This window comes from Armigeres subalbatus, chromosome 3 (assembly GCF_024139115.2).
Source record: "Armigeres subalbatus isolate Guangzhou_Male chromosome 3, GZ_Asu_2, whole genome shotgun sequence".
Classification (NCBI taxonomy): Eukaryota; Metazoa; Arthropoda; class Insecta; order Diptera; family Culicidae; genus Armigeres; species Armigeres subalbatus.
The window spans coordinates 66,454,584-66,481,109 of NC_085141.1; the positions used below are offsets into that span (position 1 = coordinate 66,454,584).

The 26,526-nt window shown below is 39.8% G+C and overlaps 1 protein-coding gene across 4 annotated transcripts in view; it reads left to right on the forward strand.

Annotated features, from left to right (window-relative positions):
* LOC134219229 (A disintegrin and metalloproteinase with thrombospondin motifs 1) overlaps positions 1-26,526 on the forward strand; it is a 740,918-nt gene that overhangs the window by 666,462 nt on the left and 47,930 nt on the right. For all 4 annotated transcript variants that reach the window (XM_062697927.1, XM_062697929.1, XM_062697930.1 and 1 more), the window contains exon 10: positions 2,695-2,847. In XM_062697927.1, the coding sequence (XP_062553911.1) occupies positions 2,695-2,847 (153 nt within the window). The remainder of the gene's footprint in view (positions 1-2,694; positions 2,848-26,526) is intronic.

The window sequence follows — 26,526 nt, forward strand, 5'->3', positions numbered from 1 at the left end:
AGTAAATCATCGAGTGACTCCAAATAAATTCTTCAAGGAATTTTGAAGCAAACCGTCGTGGAATTCGGAAGCAAATCGTCGAAAGATTCTTGGGTATCCCTCAACGAAACCGAAAGGAATGCAGTATTAATGCTTCTGGATCCCGGTTGGAATTCTTCGATGATTCTGGAAGGAATTCTTTAGAGATTCCAATGAGAACTCTACTCGGATTCTGGTGAGAATTCCTCTCGGATTCTGATGATAATCCTTTTCGGATTCTGATGGGAATCTTTCTTAGAAATGAAAAACAAGCTCATTTGTCTTCCACTTCCACTCTTTTGTTTTCAAACTTTTTCAGTAATTCATAATGCTATGTTGAAAATGGATATCACTACTTACTAACTTTTCAAATCCTAGGTAGGGCGGCGTTAGTTTCCAATAAATCTTCTTCTTCTTATTGGCATTACATCCACACTAGGGTGGTTCAAAAAATCGATTTTGCTCCACAGTACTGATCTGATTCTTTACCATGTTCTGAGTGTCCTCTGAAAATTTGAGCTCATTTTGATTAAAACTGATTTAGCACAAGCCGTTTCAAGTTTGCATGCAAATTAGTATTGGGAAATTTATTTTTTCATTATACTGTTAATGACGCTTCTCCATTAAACGCAGGTTGAAAGAAAACCTACACAGCTAAAAGGAATACTCAACAGCTTTCACCCAACGAAAATCGCATGTTGATTAATCGTCCCAATAATTAGTAATCGAATTTAGTCTATACCGTGGTTTTCTGGAGCTAATTGCATAACTCATCAACAGGCAACATTGCTGCTCGTCGCGCGAAAGATAGCACACACAAATTCAGGCTACTATGTTGCACTGCACATTTCAGTGATGCCCTCAAAGAAGTTTAATGATCATGACTAAAGATTCGCAACCTGTCTTAAAATCGATTACTAATTATTGGAGTGATTAATCAACATGCGATTTTCGTTGGGTGAAAGCTGTTGAGTATTCCTTTTAGCTATGTAGGTTTTCTTTTAACCTGCGCTTAATGGGGGAACGTCATTAACAGTATAATGAAAAAATAAATTTCCCCATACTAATTTGCATGCAAACTTGAAACGGCTTGTGCTAAATCAGTTTTAATCCAAATGAGCTCAAATTTTCAGAGGACACTCAGAACATGGTAAAGAATTAGATGAGCACTGTGGAGCAAAATCGATTTTTTGAGCCACCCTAATCCACACACTGGGGCAGAGCCGCCTCGCAGCTTAGTGTTGATTAAGCACTTCCACAGTTATTAACTGCGAGGTTTCTAAGCCAAGATACCATTTTTGCATTCGTATATCATGAGGCTAACACGATGATACTTTTATGCCCAGGGAAGTCGAGACAATTTCCAATCCGAAAATTGCCTAGACCGGCACTAGGAATCGAACCCAGCCACCCTCAGCATGGTCTTGCTTTGTAGCTGCGCGTCTTACCGCTCCGGAGGGCTCCAATAAATCTAATTAGCCTTTGAAAAACTAGAAGACGAGTAGTTTCGTAGTACACATATTGCATTCTTTCGAGCTTTTTCCAATCATATGGCTCATGAAAATTAGCTTCTAACCGACCCACAACATAATATGTTAAATGCACCTTCCCCAGTTATTTTTCCAGGAGAATTTGCGATGTTATCCAGGACCGTTATCCAACTTGAAAACTACAATTAATCCATTCTTACATTTGTTAGATTTCAATGCACCCGAGGGTGGTTATAATTGAGCTACACAAAACAATCATCGTCATAGAGCATATCTTCAGCAAACATTGATGCAATTGTTCGTGAAACGTCTATCCCAACTACATTTACGGCGTCCTAAAATTATACACCTCAGCGTAGACCATACGTAATCGCATCGAAGATTGAATAGGGCAGCATTTATATCTAAACAGTCCTCAATTCGCAAATCATTCCATCACCGGAGCAACACAGTCCATCAAATCAATCCAAATAGTCCAAAGCATATCATTAGTGGGTACGGTGAACGATTCCTTTCCTGTCCAACCATCCGTAAATTTTAAAAGAGTCTATTGAATTTGAACTCAGCGATTCATGGTCATGACCCATTTTCGCTCCTTATGCGCTGTGCAAACTTCACCCAGTATTGAGTTCTATCCAGTTACCCACACTGAAACAATTCGCAACGCCACTTTTACAGCATTTCATGGGTCAAACGCGCATGTCATCAAAGAGCCATGTCCGCTCGAGTTGATTAAACGGTTTAGGAATCTCTTTGCGTTTGAAAAGGTTGTTTTGTGGCAACGTGCATGGTACGACGACAATTTGACGACCGTGCAATTTTCGCTTAATTTCTTTCGATTTTCGGATCAACTCAACAGCTCTTGGCCGCCGCCCGCTTTGACTCCCAAAATGGTCACGACGCAGCGCGATGAATGATGATAATCGTTCTGCCATTCCAAAGCGCAATCGATAATAACGGCGATTGGTGCGAAATGTATCGGTTGCAGTAATCTGCCGTTGCGATGATCGAGACGTGCTGACACGGGTGCTGATTCATTCAAGTTTTATTGTGATGATTATTTCTCGACTGATTTAATAATTTATTACAGTATACAATATTTTCAAAAAATCTAAATAAATATAATAATATATGACCTCTAGGTTTTATGTGATTTAAAGTATTATTTATTTCTACTTAATTACAGATTAAGCATGCCGCATGATGATGACGCTCGGTGTGCTCCTTACAGAAATGAAGCCAGTGGAAAACAGAACATAATGTCCCGAATGCTGGACCAGAACACCCATCCTTGGTCATGGTCCAAATGCTCCCGTCATTTTGTCACCGAGTACCTAGAGTAAGTATTCAAATATCTTATAGCACAAAAACTGGGTTAATCTATTTGCGGGAATGATTAATGTTCATTCGCTTTGCCGAGATCGTTCGCCACACAAAATCGAACTGAGTTATGTGCCGCTGTCGACGCACTCCGGGTGTTCAAAACAGCCGAACCGTGCGTGTTTGCACATTAATCCCCTACTATATTCCCTAGGGCTAGATCCTCCCTCTCCCACACTGAAACGTGGCTAGATTAAATCATTGATAAATTGTGATATTGAAATCATCGATCAAACGCGATAGAGGATTACAAACAGTGATACTACACACGAATGTGGCCATGTTGCTTGGCAGGACCAGCTAATGATCTAGCTAATTCCGTGACATGTTTAGTAATAGAAATAATCGGGTTAAGCGCGGATTAAAGTGATGAATGTAGATAGTACATGAATAATATTGTGAACATTTTTGGGCGTCGGCTAATGAAATGTAAGCATTGCTATAATTATAAGTTGTTCCAGAACTAACCTTATCACACATTCACATTCCATCTTAATGAATAGCGAAGTAATTTTTCACCTTCTCATGGGAGATACGTAAATTGTGAATTAGATGAGTCACAAAATTCCCACCGAACACCCAAGTCAACAAACAAAAAGAGAAGAATGTACATTGTCAGAAGTGCCAATTTATGATTGGAGATAATTAATGAAATTATACTTCTTTCGGCAATCCTACACCCAGCCATCCAACCAATGCAATGGTGAAACCATCACACTGTTATCTTGCTGTTCTTCTGCAATGACTTCACATTCCAACTGGAACTTGGCCGACTTTTGAACTTTACCTTCTATTAGAATTTCCATAGATGTTGATTGAATGCTTTTCTAAGCCTGCCATTACATGAACATGTCCAGAGATTCGATAATGTTTCCCGTCCGAAAACATCATAAGCCAGACCGAAAATCGAGTCAGCCATCTCCAGATTGACAATCCTACGCCTTTGCTGGTAAGGCTAACTAGAGACCCCTGTCATGCGTACATGGTATAACGATGAAGGCATGCCCTGCCCTGCTAGGCGAACTGGGAAGTTAACCAGTTCTTATAGCCACCCCAACGTTCGCAATGCGTTGTCGGCGGCGTATCGAATGCGATAGGATACCGCGAGATGATTACGATTCAATTTAATGTTTTAATCCGCACGCACCACATGCTGAGTGTGCCGCGCCGCCGCCCGAAGAGCGTGCAAGTAAGAGAACTTCAGAGCCAACATCGTCGACATCAAGCCGAGATGATTAGTTTTGTCGGTGAGATGGATCGTGGGTAACGATGGAGCCTGGGGATATGGAAGTTTACAATGCGATGTGCCGGAATCGCGAGAAATTTGTTCACCGAAAATGAATAGATATCAATAGTACTTTTTGGAGATTCATATGCCGCATGAGGTCGGCTTTTGTTAGCTGATCATTGTATTTTTGTGGCTCTATTTGGTATTTTAGAGGGGTGAGAATGTAAATCTGGAAACAACTAGTTGAGCGATTTATTTTGGATGGAAATTTTATTAATTGAACTAAATCTGCATTATTTTATTTACTTACTATCCAATGTTTAAAGAGAAGAACCTGCCTCCTCTATCATAAATTTTCGGAACGGTTGAACTACTTGATCATTCAAGTCCAGATTTGCCGATGATGAGGATATTGCTAAAGTCTTGATTGATCTGGTTGAAACTATGAACTAAACCCAAAAATATTTTGGAGTACCTTGTACGGGACGAACATTGGGTTTGCATGGTGCGTATATGCCTATTGAATAGGATTCAGAGTATACCGACGAAAATGATAGTACCTTGAGCATCTCGTATTCAAGACAATTGAATTTGCATCAAACGTAAATGCTTATTGAACCAAATTGGGGGAGTATCTATACTGACGACGAGAACATTGATAAAACCTTGATTGATCTGGTAAATACCGTGGGCTGAACTCCAGAATGTTTTGGAGTACCATGAGCATCTCGTATTCAAGAAAATAGGCTTTGCATGATGCATATAGAGGTGTGCGCCGGTCCGAAAATTGTCGGCGGCGGCGTTTGTCAGAATTTTGGTCGGCGGCGGCAGCGTTTTCGGCGTCACGCCGAAAGCCAATTTAGCCGGCGGCGGCGTGAATCGGCGTGGAGATTTAAAAGTTTGTTTTTTTTTTTAATTTCTGCATTTTTTCAGGATATTTCCAATACTTCAACGGGAGAATCTTTTGCATTTCGTCGAAGAAATCTGATGAACTTCTCTCGAAAATTTTCTGAGCTCCTCCAAGATAATAATTTGAAAATTATTTCCGGACTTTCCACTACTTTGAAGTTTTGATATTTCTTTGGAATTTCCAAGGAAGCACTTTGGAATTTCCAAGGAAAATTGTTTGAGTTTCTACAGGAAAATGATCGGAAAATCCACGGAAAGTTTCTATTGAGTATTCTTCGAAATTTACACAGAAAATTCTTCAATTTTCCGCGGAAGATCGTTCAAAATGTGGACATCAGCAAAACAAAATTAGATTCAAATTTTTCTAAGGAAAATTCTTCGGAATTTCTGATGCGAGTTTTATGGAATTTAAACCAAAATAGTTGAGAGCTTCTCGGCGATTTTTTTAAATTTTTTTTTACGGGAAACTGTTTGACAACAACAAAAAAATCGGATTTCTGAAGGAATTTCTTTGGATTTCTACAGGGAATTGTATTGTCCATAAAAAAATCGTCGGAAATTAAATGCAAAATTATTTAAAAGAAGAATGGTCGTTCGACCGAAAATCATTTGGCCGAATAATATGTTAAGTCTAAAATCATCCAGGCGAATTGTATTTGATCGATTGAAGGTTTGTGCAATAAACGGTTATGCAACGAAAAACAGTTTGGCCAAAAATTTAATTTGCCCAAAGCAACATACATCCGAATTGGTAATTTGGGCGAAAAAGCACTCTTCCCTAATACGTCTTTTGGCTGATATGGTCGTTTGGGTGAATAGGGGCCGTACACTAATTATGTAAGCATTTTTTCTGGGTTTTCAACCCCCCTCCCCATGTAAGATTTTTCCCAAACAAATATTTTTTTATTTATATGGAACGTAAGAAAGGGAGCATCCATAAATTACGTAACGCTAAGAGGGGGAGGAGGGGTTGCTCAAAATGTGACAATCCATACAAACATTTTAAAGGCTTCATACAAAAAGTGTGACGTAGGGTGGAGGGGGGTTAAAAAAGGTCAATGTTTGCGTTACGTAATTAATGAATCTTCTCAAAATGGCAAATAACACCTCCACCCACCCCCTTGGTGTTTACGTAATTAGTGTACGACCCCATAGGTTATAAGGCCGAAAATGTCGTTATGCCGAAATGGATGTTTGACAGAAATGGTCATTGGGTCGAAAAACTGTGATTACTGAACGGTAATATGGTTAAAAATATCCACCCGTTTGGCCTTACTTCCAAACAACCAAACAACTTTTTGGCCAAACGACTTTTTCGACCAAATGGCCAGTCGGCTGAATGACATTTTCGGCCGTATGTCTATTTCAGCTCAATAAAATTGTCGGCCGGATCGGTTTTGACTTAATAGTTTGTTCGGCCAAATGACATATTGGGCCAAACACCTTCAGCCTTGTGTCTATCGTCCAATTGCCCCTTCCTGTCGTTTGGCTGAAATTCATTCGACGAAAACCCATTTACTCAAATAACTGGTTAGGCCAAAGGTCTTCTAGGCAAATTCCAATCGATCAATACAGTTACGCCCCTATAAAACTAAGCGCGAGAATTAACAGTTAAACATTCCTCATTATACAATGTAACATATTAGTGACAATTACTAACGTTGATGAATGTGATGAATGTGGGAAACACAAAGTTCTTAAAGAAATCTCCGCAAAAATTTTTGAATGTATTTTTGTAAGTATTCCTGGAAAAGTCTATTGGCAATTAAAAGTGAGGTTAGGTTTCGAAAAAATTCAAAACTGGAATCAAAATTTACGCTTTATTATCACTGCAATTGTAAAAATCAAAACAGGGTTTTCATTATCATACATTTTCTTCCATTTTAAACACAAGAAACAGTGCATAGAATGCGTCAATCATCAATTTATCGAATGATGATCCTTCGTTTTTAACCTCACTTTTATCTGCTAATCAAAAAAGGAGGAGATTTTTTTAATGATATTTCGGAGGAGTTTCTGAGGGAATTTTCCGAAAAAAAATCTGAATTCTGTAAAATTTTAGTTGGTTCGAATTACTAGGAGGGCTTAAGTACGTTAGACATAATGGACGTTAGGCATAAAATAATCCAAAAAACAGCCCATGACACTAAGAAGGCAGAATTATGCTTAACGTACTTATGCCTAATGTTCTTATGCGTAGCGTCGCAGACCCGCTGGAGGTGCTTGGTCTGATTTGCCAAGGATATGTTGGAGAAATTTTCGGAAAAAATCCTAAAAAAAATCTGAAAAAAATAACAGAGGTATTTCTGATGGAGCTTCCTGGGAGATAACCTTGCAGGAATTGTTAACGCAAATATGTTGTACGAGAAATGCGAGTAGGATTGTCTAAAAGAATACGCAATTGAATTACCATGAAAATTTCTAGAAGTATTTCTGGACGACTTCCGTAGGTAATTTGTGTAAAGTTTGCAAAGTAATTTATAAATTGTTCTTGGCGGAATTTTTAAGGAATTCCTGGAGGAGCTTGGGCAGGAAATCCTGGAGGAACTTGCGCAGAAATTTCTGGAGGAGCTCCCGGAGGAGTTTCTGGAGGGAGCTTCCGGAGGAGTTCCTGGAGAAAACATCCGGAGGAGTTCTTGGAGGAAACTTCCGGAGGATTTCCTGGAGAGAACTTCCGAAGGTGTTCCCGGAGTGAATTTCCAAAGGTGTTACTGGAGAGAACTTCCGAAGGTGTTCCTAGAGGGAACTTCCGAAGGAGTGCTGGAGTGAACTTCCTGGAAGGAATTTCCGGAGGAGTTCCTGTAGCGAGCTTCCGGAGGAGTCCCTGGAGCGAACTTCCAGAGGAGTTTCTGGAGCGACTGAACTTACTTAGTTAAGACTATAAAATCCTTTAGCTGGAGTGAAATCAAAAAGCTGAATTTTTTGTCTTGAATGCATGACGACACTGTCCGCAGTACATAGTTCCAAATCGAGCATATTTGTATTAGCGAAAAATGGAGACTTAGCCTTCTTGATAACCAAAATAAACCAAGTGCTGACGTCGCGTCTGACTATCACCTTATATTAAGCGATTTGGCAATAACCAGAACCACCAAATATGAGTCCCATCAACGGTATTCGGCTCTAAAGAAGGAAGTTAAATGACGCTACTGACGGGACAAGGGAGCGTCTGTACACTCCTAGCCAGACTAATGGGAGAAACCGCAACAACTGGCAGAGGCAATACTCGCCTCCTCTACGATATTTCACGACGCCTGAGTGGAAGAAGAATGCCAGTGAAAAAAGCAACAGGTCAGTTACTTACCGACCAGCAGAAACGTTGGTACTTCGGAACGTACACTTCGAGCAATTGTTCTTCAAGTTTCGACGCCCGATCAACCATCAACATCTTGGCATTAGGGTGCTAGACGTAACATACGTCAACTCCGAAGCCCCATCACTGCATAAGATTGATGCAGCCACACGTAGCATGAAATCGGTCGATCGCATATCAACAGAGATGCTCGAGGCTAGACATATAGACACGACTCTTCGAAGGCAGCAGGCAGAATTCCACCCCGAAAGATCATGGTCACGCTCCGTCAAAAACATGGTCACGCTTTCAAAACTGATTAATTTCTTCTGCACTAAACATCTCCAGGACTCCAAACAAACTTTCGTTTTGGATTGCAAAGCCGCGTTCCATTTTTTTCCAAAAATTTCTTCACTACCGATCATAAGGGACCCCAAACCTCAGTTAATTTTTGGTTGCATCTTGAAGCGCGATCCGGGAAAGAAATACTAATTAATTCGTTCTGGACTTAACATTTGCGCAGGGCAAAACTGAATTGTAAATCATACCTTTGGACTCTGTGAGCCTGTTTGGACATAAACAGTTAACTCGATTCCATATCAGCTGTAGTATACCTGGGAGACCAAACGAGCTAAACTCCAGATAATTTGGAGAACCTAGAACATCTGTAATTACGCTTACTGTAGTATGCCTGTTCACAATTTCTGAAATTGTTTAAAGCTTAATTCTCGAAAAAACAGAATCAAAATCAATCGAAAATACTGAAGAAACATGAATGTAGTACCAACCAGCAATGAACCAGATAGCCCAAACCTCAGTTAATTTTTGGTTTCATCTTAGAGCCAGATTTTTTTTCATAATTTGTTGCGCAAACTGCTATGAATTCATAAGAAAGCACTTATGATGTTATCAAAGAATACGTTAGAACACTTGATTCAATATACAATTTAATATTCACAGTATGAAATTGATCTATGTATAAATGTAAGGAATTGCTATAATTGCATATGCATGACAATTTAACTTGTCAAAACGTGGCCTGAAAAACGAAAAAAAAAATTATTGTTCCCATTTGCTGAGATAATCTCTGAAATGTTTCTTACAAATTCGAACAACTCAATCTTTGTCGTAGATGAGGGTGACAATACACCTACACTCCCATTTAGCTTACTGCAACCATGTATACAATCGTTGGATCCGAAAAGGAGTTCGTTCAATAAAAAAAGGAAGAAACAATGAAATTTTTATGAATGAAGAAATTTACACCTCTCAAACACAATGTACCGGTCGTAAAGTGTCAATTCTTATTCATATGTGATTGAACAGCCAAACCTACACCCAATGGTTCGGTGTAATGCCACTGATTGGACGACCACGACTGCAGTTTTGTTGCATCATTGAACATCCGAGCGGATGGCTTGAGTCGAAGGGTAAGCCAATGCTGTGCTGAGTGTGCGCGCGCGCACAAATCAACGCACCAGACGGTGCTGATGAATACGATTTAAAAATTTATGCGTTTCAGAAACGAAACAGACTCATAACTAACCGGCGCACAACAAAAATGGGTTTCACATGTCAATGGGCCCAGTATTTTGTGGTAGCGCTTTGTTGCTGTAGGTCGTTGAAGACGTTTTTACGGCGGTTTAGTTGCCATTTTCTGACCAACCGAATGGGGGGGCAGTAAAAATCATTGACGAATTTATGACAGTAGATTGTGTAAATGATAACTGCTAAACATGGGGGGCCGTCCAATAAATTGTGCTGGAACGAAATCGAATCGTAAAATATTACTGAAAGGTACGGATGTAATTGATTGTTTGACTAGCAGCAATAACGTTGTGCTACAGAATGACAGAAACTGTAAAAATAGATTTTAACATTACGTCTGTCTTTAAATAAATACGTTTGGACTTGTAAAAAAGAGCAGCGAAATACACTTTTAGTAAGAAAGTATGAAAAATAGAACGAAAACGATCATGAAATGTAAATTTTCCACGAAAGTGGCTTAAACGCATCAAAACTTGCAATAAGCCAGAAACTTTTATCTTCAATTTTCTACATCTCAATAAATATTGAAAACATATTATTTCTCTTTAAAGATAAGAAAATGACCTGCTGTTTGGGTGTAATACCTAAGACACTGAAGAAATTATTCACAGAGTAATTCAATTTAAAAAAGTAAGGTAACAATTAAAGTGAAAATTTGCTCTCATCGCAAAGATATTATCTGTATTGTGAAGACAAAGTTGGCACCAAAGATGACTACAACAATGCAATGACCGCTTGCTCCCCACATCGCAATTTCATGGAAACACTGTGAACGCTGAGTGGATTGCCAGGATTTTGCAACAACAAAAATTCGGATATTTTTGAAGATTTTCAAAACATTCTTCAACAAATCCTTGGAGTTTTTATTTTATTTTTTTTTTCATTTTTATATTTTTTTTATTATCCACCCCTTGACTTTTCGGAGACCAGTAGGACATAATTTTAATTAAATATTTGTAACGGCCTAACTATTATTTATTATTAATAATTTTGATTGTTTGAAATAAACCTTTACTGTTAAGTTGTGAATAATCATTTTAATAGATTCAACTTTTAGAATAAGTTGGTAAAAAACTGTTCTTGTTTTGTTCGAATGATGTAATTTCCAACAAACGCTGATTAGAATGCGACATTCTAATCAATTATTTACTAAGCCCTAATGAGAAACACGAGTTAAATAATGCAGATGCTTAGTCAGTCACTGTCTGCTTCTCGGGTAACCTTTACATTGAACTTATGCAAAATGCAAGCAACAAACAACCTTTTATTATCTAGGTCGTGAATTTTATTTTTCTTTCCGACTGCCAGACTGCTATCCTATGAATATTAATTTCCCCGGAAAGTCATGAAATTCTCATCAGGAGGGCGAGTATATTTGTTTTCATTGACATAACCGCTGACTGACATACAAGAAAAAAGTTATGTCGAATGTTCTATTGAATGTGAAAAACGACCCATAGCCGTACGATGCGTGGAATAACACAGATCATATTCAGACCGCATCGTGCTTTCGTGCTGTGCGGTTCTATTTTCTCTCTTTGCGGAAGGAAGTTTTTAATACTACCCGAAGCTATTTTAATTTCAACAGTGCTTCTCTGCGCTATTTGTACCCACTGATCCCGTTACGATCTTTGCAAGGACCCGTGCCTTCGTATTGCGTTGGACCCGTTTGCGGAAGTAAAATTCCGACAAGCGGTGGTAATCCTGCAGGGACACCGTTCTGGGAAAAAACCTTTTAGAAGGTCACGTCTCCACGCTCAGCAATGAGCATTAATAAAAACAAGAGGAAGGGGGAGTCTTTGAATTCTCCACTTCCTTCTAAGAAACAAGGTTTCAAGACCGTCCTGCCAAAGCGCGGAAAAAATAGAAGGAAGCTGGAGAATTCAGATATTCCTTCTAACTGTAATATCGGAAATAATTCTTCTCCTATCGAACTGAGCAATCAGTTCGATTTGATTAATGATGAAATTGAGCAAATCGAATCTACCTCTAGTCCAGGTGATTCTATTCATGCGAAAAAGCAAAGGATTCCGCCAATTGTGGTATCTGTTGCCGAGTTTTCTGGCTTTAGAAATGAGATTTTGAGTAACCTTCAGGGGATCAAGGTTTAATTTCAGATTGCTAGGAAGGGTGACTGCCGCGTTTTGCCGGGATCCTTTGACGATCGCAAACGTCTTCTTCAGTATTTAACTGAGAAGCGCCATAAATTCTTCACATACGATGACAAAACTGAGCGATTGTTCAAAGTCGTCTTGAAAGGTCTTCCCAGTGATGACAAATCACTAGATGAGATAAAAATTGAAATTTCTCAATTACTTGGATTTTCACCAGTCCAAGTAATTAAGATGAAAAAGAAATCCCACTCTGGTACTTCCCAGAGGGGTATTTCTCAAGAATTTTATTTAGTTCACTTTAACAAAAATGAACTAAATAATATGAAAAGTTTGGAAAAGGCCTGTATTATATTCCATGTCCGTGTTACATGGGAACATTTCCGCAGGCCTGGGGGAAATTTTCAAAACCCCACCCAGTGCCGTAAGTGCCAAAAGTGGGGTCACGGAACTATACATTGCCACATGGATGCTAAATGCATGATTTGTGGTGGAACCTCTCACGCCAAGGACGCCTGTCCTGTGAGAGAAGATTCCAATAAATTTAAATGTGCTAATTGTGGGGGCAATCATAAATCCAATTAGGGTTTCTTACCCCATTCCCGGCCTAACATGCGTACGACTGCATTATTTAATTGATATTTATGACAGGAAGCAACTTTTTCTGAAATTTGTAGGCTATATAAGACTGTATTGGGGTTCCCTTCTGCTTAAGAAATAGCTATTCGTGCTAAATATCGTTCAAAGAAGCTTTTATTTGATTTAAATGAACGAGGTGCAGCACTCATTTCAGTCATAGCGATTCCCAATCCGGCATACAAAAACCAGTTCCCGGCCTAAGCAAAATTTCACTCAATCTCTCAACATTTTACTCTCATTCTCTCTCGGGACGGTAGAAAATGCGATGTAAACAAAAATATGCACGTTCCACGACAACAAGATGTCAGATGGTATTATTCATAATCATTTTTATTTGGTTGAGAAGATATACAAACTCATCCAAATTTCTTCCAAATACTTTAAAACAATATTGATTTCACCTTTTAAAATCGAGAGAACTTTAAATAACATGGTAACGTCAACATATTAGACAATTTTCCTATTAACGATGAAGGATCATTTTTATAATCCTGGCCTTTTGGCAGCACGGTGCGGCTAGAAGTTCTTGGGCCGAGGTGAATTTTTGTTCGGTTTGTGAATACATTTTAAAATGTATTCTAGTATGTTTAAATAAGTTCTAGTGAAACGAACAAATAAGAATAATTGAAGTGCGGGTGTTTAGAATTATGGTGTGGTGATCAACAGCTTCATGCAATGGTTGTATCGAGCACTGTGACGATTTTCAGGTAGGTGTTTATTCGATAATACCGTTTTGTAAAAGTGGAAAGAATCACTCCGGCTCAGTGGTGTGGCATCGGAGAGTAAAATTTTGAATTCTACATTTTTATTTTCTACAATTGAATCAATTAGGAGTAAAACAAGTGATAGAAAAATATTGAGTATTGTGAAAAATAAATGGGAGACTTTTTAAAAATTATCAACCATACACCTACGACTTCCAAACAGTTTAAATCATTAGTTTTCTGTGCAGTGAGCCGGGAACCGGGTCCATAGGCCCAAGTAGTGATTTACCTACTGGGAATGCCCTTAACGCAAAAAAGTTTTGACTTCCCGTGCAAAATTGATGACGGGAAATTCCAATAGGATCCCAGATTCGCCGGGTAAACATATTTCAAACGCTCAAAATCCGCTATCATTTGCCGGTCGAGTAATTCATACCCACCACAATCAACGAACAAATTTTCCTCCTACCTCTCAACGGGTAACGAGCAGTTGGTCGAATTCTAATTTTTCAAACACGCCCTCCTATGCTAGCATCGCTGCAGGCAGGCAAAATTTTATTTCCGAAAATTTACCGACGATGAATGACTTTCATGCCCATTCTTCAACGGGAAATAACGTTCGTTTTGACGACTCAGGTAGCATGTCCGCTTCCGACTTTGATTTTCTTAATAAACAATTGCATCACATGATTGATGCCATGTTCAAAGCAAATACGAAAACTGAAGCAGTTCAGGTTGGTATCAAATTTACTCAAAGAATTGTTATTGGACTTCGTTTTAATGGATCCAAATAATTCTTTGAAAATTTTAAATTGGAATGCCCGCTCTAGGGTAAGGAAGATGAATTATTCAACTTCCTATCAGTTCATAATGTGCACATTGCCATTATAACTGAAACATATTTAAAACCTGGTCTTTTCATCAAAAGAGATCCAAATTATTTTATTTACCGGAATAGTCGTCTTGACAGCGCCTGTGGTGGGGTCGCCATTGTCATTAATAGACGTATCAAACATAAATTATATTCTTCGTTTGAAACCAAAGTTTTCGAAACCTTGGGAGTTTCTGTTGAAACAAATTTTGGACAATTCAATCTTTTATTGCAGCCTACTTGCCTTTTCAATGCAATGGGCAGCAAAAGAATTTGTTGAAAGCTGATCTTCAAATTCTGACTCGCAACAAATCAAAATTTTTCGTAATTGGTGACTTCAATGCCAAACACCGTTCATGGAATAATGCTCAAAGCAATTCCAACGGCAAAATTTTATTTGAAAATTGTTCTGCGGGATATTATACTATTCAATATCCCAATGGCCCAACTTGTTTTTCATCCACTCGAAATCCTTCGACAATTGATTTGGTTTTAACGGATTCAAATCAGCTGTGTGGCCAATTGGTGCTGACTTTGACTCTGATCACCTTCCTGTGACGTTTGAAATCTCACAAGAAGCCATTTATAATCCAATCAGCTCTACTTTTAATTATCATAGAGCTGATTGGGATTTATATAAAACGTATATCGATAGGAATTTTGATGTTGATATTCCTCTCGATACCAAAAGTGATATTGATAATGCTCTCGTATCTTTGACAAATTTAATTGTTGAAGCCAGAGGCATTGCAATTCCTAAATGTGAAATTAAATTCAACTCCATTATTATTGACGACGATCTTCAGCTACTGATCCGTCTTAAAAATGTGAGGCGAAGGCAATACCAAAGAACTCGCGATCCCGCGTTGAAAGTTATTTGGCGAGATTTGCAACATGAAATTAAAAAACGTTTCGCTATTCTGAGAAATACCAACTTTGAGAATAATGTCTCGAAGTTGGATCCCAGTTCGAAAGCCTTTTGGAAATTAACGAAAATTCTTTAAAAACCTCAAAAGCCAATTCCAGCGCTTAAAGAGGGAAATAAAATTTTATTAACAAATGGCGAAAAGGCTCAAAAACTTGCTCAGCAGTTCGAGACTGCCCATAATTTTAGTCTAGGTCTCACTAGTCCAATTGAGGATCAGGTTACACGGAGCTTCGAAGACATTCTCAATCAAGAGAATGTTTTTGACCCTTCGTTGGGAACTAATTTGGATGAAGTGAGATCTATTACTAGAAAATTTAAAAATATGAAAGCCCCGGGTGATGATGGTATTTTCTACATACTTATCAAAAAACTTCCTGAGAGCTCTTTATCCTTTTTGGTTAATTTATTTAACAAATGTTTTCAATTGGCATACTTTCCAGATATATGGAAAAACGCCAAAGCCGGACAAAAATCCAGCTGAAGCTTCAAGTTATCGCCCAATCAGTTTGCTTTCTTCAATAAGCAAACTGTTTGAAAAGATTATTTTAAATAGAATGATGGTTCATACTTACTTGATACTTGATGGGCTACAGCTCTTCGATGAACCTACGCCGAATGGAGTATCCTTCTCCACTGGACTCGATCCTGGGCCAATCGCTTCCAGTCGCCCTGAACATTGAGCGCCCTCAGGTCCTCTTCAACTGCAAAAAGCCATCGTGTACGCGGCCTTCCACGAAGCCTGCGGCCTCTTCCGGGTTCTCTACTAAATATTATCTTCGCTTGACGTTCTTCCGGCATACGAACAACGTGACCAGCCCACCGTAGTCTGCCGTGTTGTATAAGCTTAATAATATCCATCCCTTTATACACCTGGTACCAGGGCCGGATTTAGCCGGAAGGGGGCCCCGGGGCCGACAGTATGTGGGGGCCCCAAAATGTACAAAATAGGTTGGTTTTGGTACATAAGAATTGTGGGGGCCCGGGGCCATGGAGCACCCACCCCCCCCCCTAAATCAGGCCCTGCCTGATACAATTCGTGGTTCGTGCGACGCCGCCAGATACCGTTCTCCTGTTTACCGCCGAGTATTATCCACAGCACCTTACGCTCGAATACTCCGAGAGCTCTCCGATCAGCTTCCTTTAACGTCCATGTCTCATGGCCGTATAAAGCCACCAGAAGAATCAGAGTAGTATACAGCGCGAGTTTTGTTTTCGTTTGCAGACTACGGGACTTAAACTGGTTACGAAGTCCGTAATAAGCCCTATTTGCAGCTGCAATACGCCTTTTCACCTCGCGGGTAACATCGCACGTCACGTCGCACGTCACTAATGTTCCAAGATACACTAATTCTTCTACCACTTCAAATTTTTCACCATCCAGCACTATTTCGCTACCACCACCACTAATGAACCCACGTTGATTGCCAGCGACCATGTACTTCGTTTTGCTGGTATTGATCGTGAGTCCAATCCCCGCTGTCTCCCTCTTAAAAGGCGCAAAAGCCTCTTCCACGGCACAGCGATCAATCCCTATAATATCGATATCGTCCGCAAATCCCAGGAGCATATGCGATTTTGTGATAATGGTACCACTTCTTTGCACACCAGCTCTCCTAATCGCTTCCTCGAGCGCTATATTGAACAGTAGGTTCGAGAGTGCATCACCCTGCTTTAATCCATCTAAGGTAACAAATGACGTCGATATTTCATCCGCAACCCTTACACTTGATTTCGATCCGTCCAACGTTATACGAATCAGCCGTATCAGTTTCGCCGAAAAACCATGTTCTAGCATAATTTGCCATAATTCATTCCGTTTCACTGAATCGTACGCCGCCTTGAAATCAATAAACAGATGATGTGTCTCAGTGTTGGTAAAAACTCAAAATCTCAAAACTCATGGACGATTCAAATCAAGCGTGAGTTGAAACGCACCCAACTCAGCACCTAAAAACTCATTGATGATCCATTTGAATCATCATAAGTTTTCTTTTGTTTTCTTTGTTAAAAACAGTGAATTGACGTTTGTCACATAAAATAAAAGATACTCTTCCATGTATGAGCAATAAATTGCCCCCAAATTGATTAAAAATGCGTTTTTAAACCAAAATCGATTTTTTGGCAAATGAGTGAAACGACGTGTTTTAGCATGAAAAATTCACGCGTGATACATTCCTTTAAAATCGCAGACGATTTTGTTCGCACGGGAGGGATCGTTGATTGAGTTTTATGAGTGATTTTACCAACACTGTCTGCAAGTTGTACTCCCGGAATTTATCAAGTATTTATCTCAGGGTAAAGGTAAACATTTGATCCGTCGTTGATCGTCCCTCACGAAAACCTGCTTGGTATTCGTCGAAGAAGGACTCTTCGAGCGGTCTCAATCTGTTGAACAGACTACGGGACATAATTTTGTACGCCGAATCAAGGAGGGTTATTCCTCGGTAATTGGCGCACTCCAGTCTGTGCCCTTTCTTAAAGAGAGGGCAAATGAGGCCGTCCAACCAGCTAGCAGGCATTTCCTCGTCTTCCCATATTTTCGACATAATATGGTGCAGAACTTCATAAAGCTGCTCACTGCCATATTTGAGAAGTTCAGCCGGGAGCTGGTCCTTCCCCGCAGCCTTATTGTTTTTCAGCTCTTTGCCAGCTTTTTTAACCTCATCTAGTGTAGGTGACTCCACAGCTTGTCCATCGTCGCTAATATTTATTCTGTTCACCGATGCACCATCACTTCCTCCATTCAACGAAGTCTCGAAGTGTTGCTTCCACCTGGTTGCCACTTCAGTTTTATCTATCAGCAAATTCCCTTGTTGGTCGTTGCACATGACGGGAGATGGCGCTGTCTTTCTCCGCACGCCATTGACAGACTCGTAAAACCTCCGCATATCGTTCTGCTCCATTTTTTCCTGCGCCTCACTAATAACTTGTTCTTCGTACTCTTTTATCTTCCTGCGGTGGGTTCGTTTTTCGGCTGCTCTTGCTTCCTTGTACCGATCTCTATTCGATCGGGTATCTGATACCAACATCCGGCTTCTGGCAACGTTCTTCTCGTCTGTCACTCTCTGACACTCCTCATCGAACCAACCCGTCCTGAGTCGCCTCTGTGCAGTGCCTACCACTTCTCGTGCTGTTGTGCTCACCGCTCCATGGATCGACTCCCATAGATCGTTGATGTTGTCGCTAACGTTGATTGCACTTATCCGTTCGTCGAGCTTCTGGCGGTACTCAGCCGATACTCCTTCCGCCGACAATCGCTGGATATTGTAACGCATCGTTCGCTGTGATCTTTCGTTCGATACAGTTGACAACCGTGATCGAATTTTACTGACAACGAGGTAGTGATCAGAGTCAATGTTCGGACCTCTGAATGTCCGCACATCTATAACATCCGAGAAATGGCGCCCATCCACCAGAACATGGTCTATCTGGTTGCAAGTTTCACCATTTGGGTGTCTCCAGGTGTGCTTTCGGATGTTCTTTCGTGCAAAGTAGGTGCTACTGATGGTCATCCCTCTTGCAGCAGCAAAATTTACTAGCCGTAGGCCGTTGTCATTGGTAGCGGAGTGAAGGCTCTCCCTACCGATTATGGGACGGAAAAAGTCCTCTCTACCGAGCGTTAGCGTCTCCGATAACAATTTTCACGTCATGCTTTGGGCACTCTCCATAGGCTTTATCAAGACATTCATAAAACGTGTCCTTCACGTCATCGGATTTATCGTTTGTCGGTGCGTAAACGTTGATTAGGCTGTAATTGAAGAATTTGCCCCGTATCCTCAACACACATATTCGTTCGCTAATGGGTTTCCACCGCATCACTCGCTTCATCTGCTTGCCCATCACTACGAAACCAACTCCATGCTCTGCTTTTTCACCGCCGCTGTGATAGATGTTATACTTGAATGCAGTATTGGTCGTGGGATCCACGGCTCGGAATTCACGTTCTTCGGATCTAGGCCATCAGACTTCTTGAATAGCAGCAATCACGCACCCATATTTTCACGGGTCCGTGATAGCGGACCCTCGCGATTGTTAGTGGGTTCTCAGACTCCGACTAGCGACAAATTGTTTCGGATTTCTATCAGCACCTCCTCGTCGGACGCCGCCCTCCAATCAAAAAAGGTTTGGTGACTCACCGGTTGTTTTGTGGCTTACTGACCCAGTTGATGACCTGCCGGTGGGGTCGACGCTCCCGGCAATTGCTCCTTAGGGCCGATGCCCACGTAGCGTTTTTTCAACGCTGCGTGCACACGGCGTTAAAAGGACGCATGTGTGCATCGGGAAAAAGCGGTAACGCAGCGTCGCCGCACCGATGCACACCTGCGTTTTTTCAACGCCACGTGCACGCAGCGTTGAAAAAACGCTACGTGGGCATCGGCCCTTAATGAGTCCGACGCGATGGCGGTTGCACGCTGCTTCGCCGGTAGTTTGTAGCACCGGCTGGTGCACTTCGTCCAAGTGGAGGTCCCCTGGTCCCCCTCGGACCAGTTTGTTTACGGACCAGTCCGCTTCCGACCAGTTGACGGTTGTCGGGGATTTTCCGTCCATTGGGGACAAGCGTCACCCGTGGGTGCGGGAAGAAATCTGCTTGCGAGAAAATCAAGCCACCCTGGCTACACAAAACACATTACCACAGTCACGGTTAGCACATTTTAGAGCAACAAACTTTACCTTTGCAAGGTTTTCTTTACCTACCATCGCAAATTTTTACGAACACGAAAAAAGCGTCGGTAAATGTGAAGTAATGACTTTTCATCGTTTGAAGAACCCGATTATTTTTGAATATTACATAGATAACATTCTACTAAGCAGAGTTGATCAAGCAATAGATCTTGGCGTAACATTGGACACAAAACTTTCCTTCAACTCGCATTATGCTGCAATAATTAGCAAGGCAAACCGTCAGCTCGGTTTCATCTCTAAAATCGCCAGAGAATTTACAGAGCCGCACTGCCTCAAGGCGCTTTATTGCTCGCTTGTACGACCCATCCTGGAAAATGCTGCAATTGTGTGGGCTCCAAATGACGTGGCATGGAATTTGCGAATTGAGCGAGTCCAAAAACGGTTTGTGCGGCTTGCTTTGAGGAGTCTACCATGGCGTGACCCATTGAACCTACCAGCTTATCCCGATAGATGCCAACTACTTGGTCTCGAAACTCTCGATCGGCGGCGCAAGATTCAGCAAGCATCGTTCATCGTCAAATTACTCAACGGAGACGTCGACTGCCCGCATCTTTTATCTTTGCTGAACTTTCGTGCATCAGGAAGACTTTTAAGGCAACACACTTTGATGCAGCATGGATTTCACCGAACTCGTTATGCATATAACCAGCCCATTTGCGCGATGATACGAGCTTTCAAATCAGTTGAATCTGTGTTTGATTTTGGATTGACTACATCTCAATTTGTTAATCGGATAAGAAGACTACATATAGATTAGTAACGTTTCACGTTATTCATTAAGATCAGATCAGATCAGATGAATTATAATAAATAAATAAATAAATAAATAAATAAATAAATCAATAATTGATTAACTAATTACATTTAAAGTCACAGTAACACCCACTTTTGAACAATTGAATTAATTACTAGCAAACGCGGACAGACGAAAATGATCGAGTCCGTGGATCCTCAGATCAAGGATGGTGGGCTTGGACACAATCGGAAAAACGTCATCTACCGACCCGTCATCAGGAAAAACGTCATCTAACGGTGATGCGGCCAATGAGTAGTGTTAATCCCTTTTCCACGGTTGGTCCATCCAACTGGGAGCTGCTATTCAGCTTCTTCGGCGGTTGACCTCCGAGCAGTTTGCTGAATGTTAATAAAGTGATACAAACTATGTTATCAAATACCATCTAATTCGAATAGCTATGTAGTCCTGCATCTCCTTTGCGTACAACCCTATTGGGCTGAACCTAAGTTTTTAAGACAGTTTTCATTATTCTGAACCTGTTCATATGCAAATATACTAAATAATCGAATCATATAATAGGATTTTCGTTAGCATCTAGAACATACTCTCACAGTAAGTGTAGTAATATCTTACATGCAACCAATTAGAATCCACACTCAATAAGATGTTTTAATTTTCTCTATTTGTTTGCATGTTGCCTTTATTCAACGCAAACAAAATTGCTTGTAATATAAACAGCAACTCATCTTTATCTTTCATTTGTTCGAAATCAACAATCACTCGTCTCAAGTGGGCAATGGGTCAACATTTTGTCCATTTCGCTAGAAACTTTCGTTGGTTTCAATGAGATATTGTGGACTTTTTCGTCGTTTTTTGCTGTTTGGCGTCAAAACCAGAAGTAAAGAACCCGTCTGGGGGAATATTTTTGGTTGAAACTGCAATACACTGGATTCTGTTTTTACACGATTTACATTTTCTCAATTTTCCACTCATCCTAAATGTTTAACGTATAATAATTGTCATGTGATTTCTCTTTGATTTATTCTGGATTTTTTGAAACATGTTGCGAAGAGATTGGTGGCAAAAGTCACACGATCAAAAATACGAGCGAAAAAAAATCGTGTAAAAACAAAATCCTGTGTATATGAAGATTTATAACGATAAAGGTGCCCAACCGTAGCATATTAGGCCATATGTTTGAGCCATATACCCTGTACTCAATGCAGTAGGCCTGAACTTGAAGGAGAGCATGCCTCCTAGGGATGAACTCTCATGTAGTTTGATTGATTTAATCCCCCGAAAGTCACATAACGGTAACCGCAAATGATACCCATTTGTCTTCAATATTGCATATCGAAATTTTCAACTCCCATAAAACATTCCGATAACGATCGCAGCAAAACAAACTGGACATGCGTCGTCCTCAGCGGCTTTGTCGGCATGGCACTTTCGCCCCGAAGAAGGAAGGTAGAAAACATTCGCGTGATTGACCCAACCGAAAACTGTCACTCAACACTGTTGACCAGGCGACAAGAAAGTGACCGAGAGGAACACGAAACACGACTCATCTCGCGTGCATCACGCTGCTGCCGCGCGGCTGCAGCTGAGATTGCAAGAATTAATGCAGCCCATCAAGTTGCATTAATTTCATCGTGTGTAAACGGCAAGATAGTGATTGAAGGAGCAACTTTTATCGAAATCAATTACACCTTGAACGTAGATGGCAGTGGCATGATCTTCCATGCGTAACAGGGTGGCCAGAAGATGGGTTTCATTGATGTAGACAATGTTATAAGTTAAACAATGTGAATTTAGAGTGACTTCTGATAAAATTAGTCAGATGACATGAATATACGTTTTTTTAAAAGCAAAGCTGTCACCTTCATAGAAAGAAAAGATCATCTGAATGTATAGTGAGGATGATTATTGAAACGCTGGTGAGTCCGACTATATTTTAAAAATAAAAATATATTGTTTAAGAATCTGTAGAAAATAGTCAGATTACTATCCAAAATCGCATATTCTTCTTCTTCTTATTGGCATTACATCTCCCACTGGGACATTGCCGCCTTGCTGCTTAGTGTTCACATTCAACACTTTCACAGTTATTAACCGCGAGGTTTCTAAGCCAAGTTATCATTTTTGCATTCGTATATCATGAGGCTAACACGCTGATGTTTGTTTGTTTGTTTGTTTTTATTAACGGCATTTCACACCGCTGAAGTGCATTCATGCAACGGGAATCGAACCCAGCCACCCTCAGTGGGGTCTTGCTTCATAGCCTCGCATTTTACCGCTAGGCTACGGAGGGCCGATTTTTCCTACTAATTATCACATTAGCTTTCAAAATTTTATAAAACTTTTAGAAAATACTCCACTGATACGAATAACCCCTATTAAAAAGTTTTTGATTTGTTGTGAAAACTCATATGTGAAAATGTCACCAACTAAGCTACGAAGGACCTCCGTCGGCTTAGTTGGTTAAAGCACCAGTCTAGCGTACTGTAGGGTCATGGGTTCGAGTCCCATCGAAGGGAAAGTGGTTACCTCCAATACATTTTCCAAATCAATATCTTCCACATAATGTACATATTCACATATGAGTTTTCACAACATTGTAAGTTAATGTCCAAGTCGGGTGGTTTAATCCCCGGAAATTGGCAATTAACTTTGATTGAACTGAGTTTTTGATTTATTTTGACACACCCTAATGAAGAGTCTTTCGAAAGACACGCACTTTCTGATGCACCGATGCGATTATTTGAGAGGTATTGTCCTACGGCATGCATCAAAAGGCGAATGGGATGTGATTCATGTTGTTTGAAATACAGATGATGGCCCTTAGGACGCACAAATGATGGCAACGAGTTTGGTGGTGACGATCTCTGGTAGAGGAATTTTTCATGGGAGGTTTTTTCGAACAAAAACATTTTGGGCAATAGTGGAATGCATCAACTTCGCTCGTCAGATGCACACGAAGCTCTCGAGCGAATAACGGTTGTTTGATGAGTTGCATTTCGGTGAAGTTTTCTGGCATAAAGTGAAAAGTTAGGTAACAGCAACTAAACAATTTTAAGGAGGATTGATATCCATTGAAATTTCCAAAGTAAATATGTGGACAACTTCAAGCTGGAATCGATATTTTGTTAAATTCAAATATGTAGGGGAAACTAGATACACATGATCCCCACTTTTTGTTTCGAATGTATCTCGATATAAAATGCTTAAATTCATACGATTTGAGATGGAATTGATGAACAATTTGATTAGTTATTCTAAAACATCATTTTTGTATAGTCTACCATAAAAAGGGTCGTGCAAACACGAAATGTAGTTGGTGTTAAGTAAAGCACATATGTTGGTTCTCGAATGGAGTAACGGTGTCTGTTACTATGTCTGTTTTATCAACAAAGTTAAAATGCTGATCATGTTCACTCCTGTGAAAGACAGTGGTCACTGGTCATATTACGACAACCATGATTTTTCCAAAAGGATCTCTCTGTCTGGCTGATACAGTTATGGTGCCAAATGTGATTGGTAAAGAGATAAGGCTATTGGCATATGTATTCAAATTGCTCGAATGATAAAGTTGAAGTAAGTAAATTAATCTATTTAAACTTTCAAGCCATAAAAGAATTATTACAGATCAATTATTTACAGTTGAGTATTTATCTTGGTTTATTTCTCCATTCAATGTGAAATGAGTAATAATCAATTTAAGGAACTTATTCAATTTTGCTATAATAAAACTATGTCCAGCAACAATTTAATACGTTTTGGTTGGATATATTCAAAGTTATCAACTTTTTTCCTTTGCAGAAAAAAGAATTGAAAACGCTGTAATAATAAAACCTCTCTAAAACCCATATGCATAAAAGAACTAACACCAAATGTTACTTAGATTCAAAAATCTGTCTTACGGATATACTTACTAAAAATCAATCGTAATTGTGCGAATAAGAACTCGTATTAACTTATATTCCTTGCAAAAACCTATATCAGTACGAATGAATGTCTATGTGAACCGTAATACAATCGAAACCACTTCAGTGCAAATTAGAAACTTCAAATTAGAAACTTCAAGCAGTTATCTTTACATCTTTGTGTAGTTTACGTTGGACAAAAATTCGATTCACTTCAAGGTGTGCAGTGTGGTGCGGTGGATGTTAAGATTTTGATAGTGATGGTAAGATAGTTAGATTTTTTATTATATATTTTAATGTTTAATCGTAAATCGTGAAATAAAACTCGTATACGAGTATTATCTACATCGCCTCCACTTTGGTACGTATATAGCCAATCTGTGCATTATATACGATTAAGTTGGTTCTTATATAAGAATCTATACCAAAAGTTATAGGTACCAAAATGTTGACTGGGATATGTATTAGAGTGGGGCATCATGGTCATTTTTTGCTGTTAAGGACACTCTTCACGGAATCCAAGTTTCAAAGTGCCCGCGTTTTCGGGGGCACACCACTTGATACGGAGGCGGCACACAACTGTCATTTTTGTTGATTTAGCTTTGCTGCGTCGCAGCATTCGTGAAAAAATAAAAATTACAGTTTTGCGTTGCTTCCGTATCGAGTGGTGTGCCCCTGAAAACGCGAGCACTTTGAAACTTGGATTCCGTAATGAGTGACCTTAAAACCGGAAAACGGCTATTTAGAATTTCACTTCATTTTTACATAAAATTTATCTTTGAACGTGATAAGCAGTTAAGCCCTCCAATGCAAAGGACGTCTCCTTTCGGAAACAGTCCTTGGCTTTCAACTGGATTGGGTGAATACGAACACTTTTTAAGTCGTTAACACTCCAAGTGTAGTTTGGTATGATTCTTCGGACCATGCATAATCAGCAGCTGCCTCAGTTAGATACGAACATGCTTCTTGGGTAATTTATATGGCTTCTTGCTTCCAGTTTCATCAAGAATTATGATTTCACTAGAATAAAATAACAGTTATTTATAGATTAGCGGTTTTTTACAATTTTTTGGTTGCTTGCCAATGGCAGTTTGACGTAAACTACGTCTAAGGGGAAGACTCTGATACAGGGTGCAAAATGCAAATTTGAAAATTGGGGACCGTCACGAAATGATGTAAGATTTCAAGCGTTGATAGCGCCTTTATCTTTCGATGGATTTTTGAAATTTATTTTTGTCCTTTACGGTTGGCAGAAGATCATTTTCGTGTCGGTGGCGTCAGTAGCGCATCATTTACGGTCAAAATTTCACGGAGCATGTACCTACCGGCGTCCGTAGCAACGAATCATCGGACGGCGTTCGAGTGGCACAATTAAAATTAATCGGTCCTTTGTCAGAACCACCATTATATACAGAGGAGAATGTTCAACAAAGTGAAAGTGAAAATTCATCCAACAATGGCGGCCGTCGGCGGTGGTTGCTGCAGAAAACTCGTCGTCAGTAGGAACAGCACTCACGTGAAATCGATTGTAATTTGCTCGCATGCTGTTTGTAATTGCAAAACCGAACATTTTAAAAAATCGGTCCTTCGTCAGGACTATTACTAGACGTAAAAAAATTTAATGTTGTTTATTATTAATATTTCTTATAATTTTTTGCCAAAGCAGGCGCTTAATGACATGTATAACAAAAAACTTATACATCGCATTAGCCACATACATTCGGAAACTTATACTTTTCATTAACTTATGAATGTTATTAGTTTTTTGATACGCGGGCTCATTAGGTGGCATAATGAAGAGTATAAGTATTTTCGAATGTTTTTTTGCCATAATATATAAGGTTATTTTTTAACGTGTATACATAGAAGAGGGTTCGATTTCCCGTATTTAAATTTGATGCTTGAATTTGCGAAACGATTTCTCTTTAAATTGCTGAATGACTTCAGACGATAGCGCGATCAATAATTTTTGTGCAGCAAACTAGTTACTTTACAGTTAAAACTTTACTTACTTACTTACTTTACTTACTTTGAAGAAATTTCGTCTTAATCTAACTCTTTTCCGT